The sequence below is a fragment of the Rana temporaria genome, chromosome 8, assembly GCF_905171775.1.
Source record: "Rana temporaria chromosome 8, aRanTem1.1, whole genome shotgun sequence".
Classification (NCBI taxonomy): domain Eukaryota; kingdom Metazoa; phylum Chordata; class Amphibia; order Anura; family Ranidae; genus Rana; species Rana temporaria.
In genome coordinates, this window is record NC_053496.1 from 13,587,173 (window position 1) to 13,592,405 (window position 5,233).

At 44.6% G+C, this 5,233-nt stretch overlaps 1 protein-coding gene across 1 annotated transcript; it reads right to left on the reverse strand.

The window, feature by feature from the left end:
- Positions 1–3,145: 3,145 nt before the first annotated feature.
- LOC120910372 (olfactory receptor 5V1-like) lies at positions 3,146–3,964 on the reverse strand. The gene has a single exon (XM_040322132.1). It carries the CDS (start codon positions 3,962–3,964, stop codon positions 3,146–3,148), a length of 819 nt encoding a protein of 272 aa, XP_040178066.1.
- Between the last annotated feature and the right edge of the window lie 1,269 nt (positions 3,965–5,233).

Genomic DNA, 5,233 nt, shown 5'->3' on the forward strand with positions numbered 1-5,233 from the left:
TTGTAGCCGTCATTCGGCTATAGCGCGGACAGGAAGCGGGTTAAAATGACTGCTTCTAAAGATTTTTTTTTTTTTTGCATTGATACATGTCCCCTGGGGCAGTACCCAGGTCCCCAAACACTTTTTATGGCAATAACTTAGATATAAGCCTTTAAAATGAGCACTTTAGATTTTTCATGTTCGTGTCCCATAGACTTTATTGGTGTTCAGATGTTCGCACAAATTTATTGTCTGTTAGAATGTTCTGGTGAGAACCGAACCGGGGGGGGGGGGTTCGGCTCGTCCCTAATGTAGAATTACAAGCGTGAATGATAAAGATTTTCTCCTTTTTAGTGTATAAAACATATGGGTTTATAAATGTTTTAATCAAATTTTGTATACAAATACATTTTTGTCTTTTTTCCGTACTCTTTAGTGTGATGATATGTCATGGCGCCTGAAAAGTCCCTTCTCCATATCTTGTTTGCTATCATTTCATGATATATGATATGTTGGTGATAAAAGCATTGGTAATCTGATCATTTTTGTGTAATTGTGTGTAATTGTCCACAAAACTCGACATGGATTTATGTAATCATTGGCCCGGATTCACAAAGCACTTGCGCTGACGTATCTCGAGATACGCCGCGTAAGTGCAAATATGCGCCGTCGTATCTGTGCGCCGTTCCCACAAAACTAAGATACGCCAGAAAACAGGCTTCATCCGACCGATGTTACTTGCCTACGCCGGAGTAGAGTGGGCGCATATTTACGCTGGACGTATTTGGCGCTCCCATTGATTTTCTATTCACATATGCAAATGAGGGAGATACGCCAATTCACGAATGTACATCCGTCCGACGCAGTGCGCGTAAAGTCATACGTCCGGCGTAAAGTTATGCCCCATAAAGGAGGTGTAACTCAGCAGCATCCATGCAAAGGGCTGCACCAGCGAACTCAAGGCAACGTATTTTACGTAGTTTACGTAGGACGTAAATATGACTAGGCGTAGGTTACGTTCACGACGTAGGCAGTGATCCGACGTATATCTTAGGCATATTTTCCCGACGTGATTGTGAGCATGCGCACTGAGATGCGCCCATGGGACGGCGCATGCGCAGTTGGCGATACGTATCTGTCTGGCGCTCGGCCCATCATTTGCATGGGGTCACACCTCATTAGCATGGCTCACGCCCACTTCCACTTACGCCGACTTATGCCTTGGAAACCCAGCGCAGATTTGGGAGCACTGGCTTTGTGAATTCAGTGCTTGCCTCTGTGCGCTGTGTCGGCATAGCGTAAAGGAGATACGCTACGGCGGCATAAATATGCGCCAGTGTCTGTGAATCTGGGCCATTGTGTCCACCTGGTCGAGACCATATTAAAGGCTCGGTCTAACAGACATTATTGTATGCGTCAGGCAGTCTGCCAGTGTCTCCCATCAACTGCGGGCTAACAAATCTTCTCAGATTCCTAGATTCTCCCATCATCTTCTGTGGGGTACCAAGTGTGACCACACAACCCCTTGCTGGATTAGTCCTCAGCACACTAGGCACTTTATTTAAACCTTATCAACCTAATAACATCAGCTTCCTGGCTCCCTGTTTGATTCCTTGCCTGAACTGGACCTGCTCTTATCTTGGATTTGCATTGGATTGCCTTGTTGCCAACCTTTTCCTTGTAATACTCTTTGGATTGCTGCCTGAGCTTGACCTTGGATTGTTAACCAATCTATGCTTGCTTTCTATCAATCCTGAGCTTAGAACTGTTTATGGACTATGCTTGCTTGATACCTGCCCTGGCCTTGGACTGTCCCAGGATTCTGCTACCAGCTGCTGTCTACAGCTTGACCAGCCTCAAGACTACAGGTACCCTACATTGTAATAGTCAGTCAGTGTGTCAGGGCTGGTCTTAGCCCTTCCTTCTCTCAGCTGTCGGGTAATTGCCAGCTCCTATCTCTCCACGGTGACTCACCTGTTGATGATCCTGCTCGTGAGTCCTGCCTGCTTAAGCCTTCCAGTTTGGTTGCTCTCTTCCTTCGCCTTGGTCAACATTACAGAGACTATCTCCTGCGTTCCTGTTGAAGACTCGCTTGGCTGACGTCCCTTCTGGCTCCTGATCACGCTTGCTGTTCTACACGTTCTTCTCTGGCTCTATAACATTTGGCTCGGCTGACTATCTGATCCGGTTCCTGGCTATGTGTGGACTACGCTTACTTTGTTTATCTTTTTTATTATTATTATTATTAAACAAGTGTGATTTAACCGTACTTCTGTCTCGGTCTGATTCATGGTTTCTGATACAGTCCCAGTGCTGTATGGCTAAGAACCAGGGGTGGACTGATAACTCATGGGGCCCCTGGGCAATATGAGATTATGGAGCCCTCAGGCAATAGGAGATTATGGGACCCCCAGGCAATAGATTCTGGGGCCACACAGTATACACACACACGTACAGTATGCACACAATATACACACACAGTATACATACACACACTGAAAAGGTACTGGAGAGGCGGGGCAGCTACAATCTTAGGATTTTTTTAAAAAGATTTTTACATACTGTCCCTGGTTTTAGTGAGGCTGGCAACCCTGGTGGGGCCCTCTAGTGGCATGGGGCCCTCGGGCAGTTCCCGAGTGCCCGAATGGTCAGTCCACCCCTGCAAAGAACTATAGCATTGTGTCAAGCCAACCAGCTAACCTCTATCGGGGAGTTACGGGAGCACCGTCCGGCCTTTGACCTGAGTAGGTCATCAACCAGCGAGTCCCTGGAGCCCACCAGAGCAGTCAGTAGAGCGGTGGAACAGGGCGGGGAGGCCTCCAGGAACCAATCATAGACATACGCAAGCTGAGACGCTATAAAATACTGTCTCAAGTTAGGACATGCCAAACCCCCATCCAGCTAACTATAGCATTGTGTAACTAAGACCTGGTGACAATCAAGTACCGGTAGTCCTGCTTTCCTAAAAACCCAACTCTTGGCAGATAAAACATAATCCTGTGCAGTAGGGCTGTCAGCTATAGTTTCTGACCCAGACATTGGACTATGCATTGCAGTATGTTAGTTTGATTTTGTATATATTGGATCCAAAAGAACCAGACTTTTTGAAGTCTTCCAATGTTCTGGGTAATTTTTCAATTCTAGATGTTATATTTCGTATAATAATTTATTCCATCAAAAATGAGATTGTTGTTCTTGCTAAATTAGTCATGGCTTCTAATATATCTTTGTTCCTCAAAGTGTAGACAAATGGGTTAAGCATTGGAACCACCGCCGTATACAGAATTGAAAACAAATTGTCCATCTCTTTGGAATGTTCAGATTTTGGTTTAGTGTACAATATAATGATTGGACCGAAGAATATGATCACCGTGATGAGGTGGGAGGAGCAGCTAGAAAAAGCTTTGCGTCGCCCCTCTGAGGTTTGAATATGCAGTATGGCGGAGATGATGAACACATAGGAGGTTATAATAAACAAAAAAGGTAAAGCCGCCACATACATGTTCTGAAACACCAGAAGTATGTCTCTGCTTGTAGTATCACTAGAGGTAACGGCATACAATGTTCTCTGCTCACAAAAGAAATGGTTAACATTTTGCGTGGAACAGAAGGATAACAGAGATGTAATTAACACATTAATTATCGCATTAATACCAGATACAAGCCAGGAACCCAAAGCCAATGCAATGCATACACCTTTACTCATGAATAAGGAATATTGTAATGGCTTACAGATTGCTACGTATCGGTCATAGGACATGGAGGTCAGCACATAAATGTCCCCTGCAGCCGACAATGAGAAGAAATACACCTGAGTCATACAGGCCGAGAAAGACATCCGGTTGTCCTGTGTCATGAGTATAGAGATCAGTTTTGGCAATGTAACAGAGACATACATAACATCTACAACAGCAAGATTACTCAAAAAGAAATACATTGGAGTTTGGAGCTTAGGAACCAGACACACCAGGGTCGCAATGGTCATGTTTCCAAAAACAGTCATCAGATACATCAGTAGAATGGCAGTGAGAAGGAGACATTGTCCCGTTTCAGAAGTTGAAAACGCTAAAATGTGGAAAACAATCTCTGTCCCGTTTGAGCATTTCTCCATTCTGCCCCTATGGGGAGTTAGCCAGCAATTTAATCTGAAACAATATTTGAATAAGCTGGTTTCAATGATATTTAGAACCAGGGCACCATACAGCCTACCTGACAGCCCCCTCCCCTTCTTTTTTTTTTACATTCTTTTAGCAGCCTTGTTGGGAGGATTTGGTGAAATATAAGGGGTCTAAACAGATCCCTAATGTCTCACATTTGACACAAAAAGGGATTTTTTTTAACTGATGGTATGTAGGCACGACTGATCACAGTCAGCTTCATCGGATAACCGATGGAAAAATCCATCAGACCGTTTTCATCAGACTAACCTATCGTGTGTACAGGGCATTACAGTTACCTGAGGTCCTTCTCTGGCCAGCAATGTCCATAAGTGTCTCAGCCATCCAAGATTCTCCTTCCTGATTGGCTGAGACACAGCAGCGGCGCAATTGGCTCCAGCTGCTGTCAATCAAAGTCAGCTAGCCAATCAGGGGAGATCGGGTCGGGGCTTGTGTCTGAATGGACACCTGGAGCTGTGACTCGGCTTGGGTGCCCCCATAGCCAGTTGCTTGCTGTGGGGGCACTGAACAGGGTGGAGGGGCCAGGATCACAGAAGAGGGTCCCGTGAAGTGGAGGATCTGGGCTGCTCTGTGCAAATTCACTGCAACAGAGCAGGAAAGTATAACATATTTATAATTTTTATAGGGAAAAAAATGAGACTTTACAATTCACTTTAAACAATTTCCATGTTCTTAAGAAGAAAAATAAGCCACCCTGACCTCTCTAGCTGCTGTTAAAGGGGTAAACCCTCATGTTTTTTTACCTTAATGCATTAAAGTGGAGTTCCACCCATTTTTTTATGTTTGTCTGTGCTGCATGCTCTAATCTCATAGTGTTCAGAATGGACAATTTTTATTTAATTTGTTGCTTGTAAATACCTTTATTTTGTAGTCCTTCATTACTTCCTCCTCCTTATTAGCCTAGGCTATTTGCAAGGGTTTCTGGGATAGGCATCATGTTTCCCAGTAGTCCTTGCAAACCTGACTGAAACCTATTACATTGCTTGTGCACTGAGCATGTGCGAGATATGCAAAGCTGAAATCCAGGAAGTCATACAGTCTGGCTTCATGATGCCCACACTTAAGATGGCCACGGT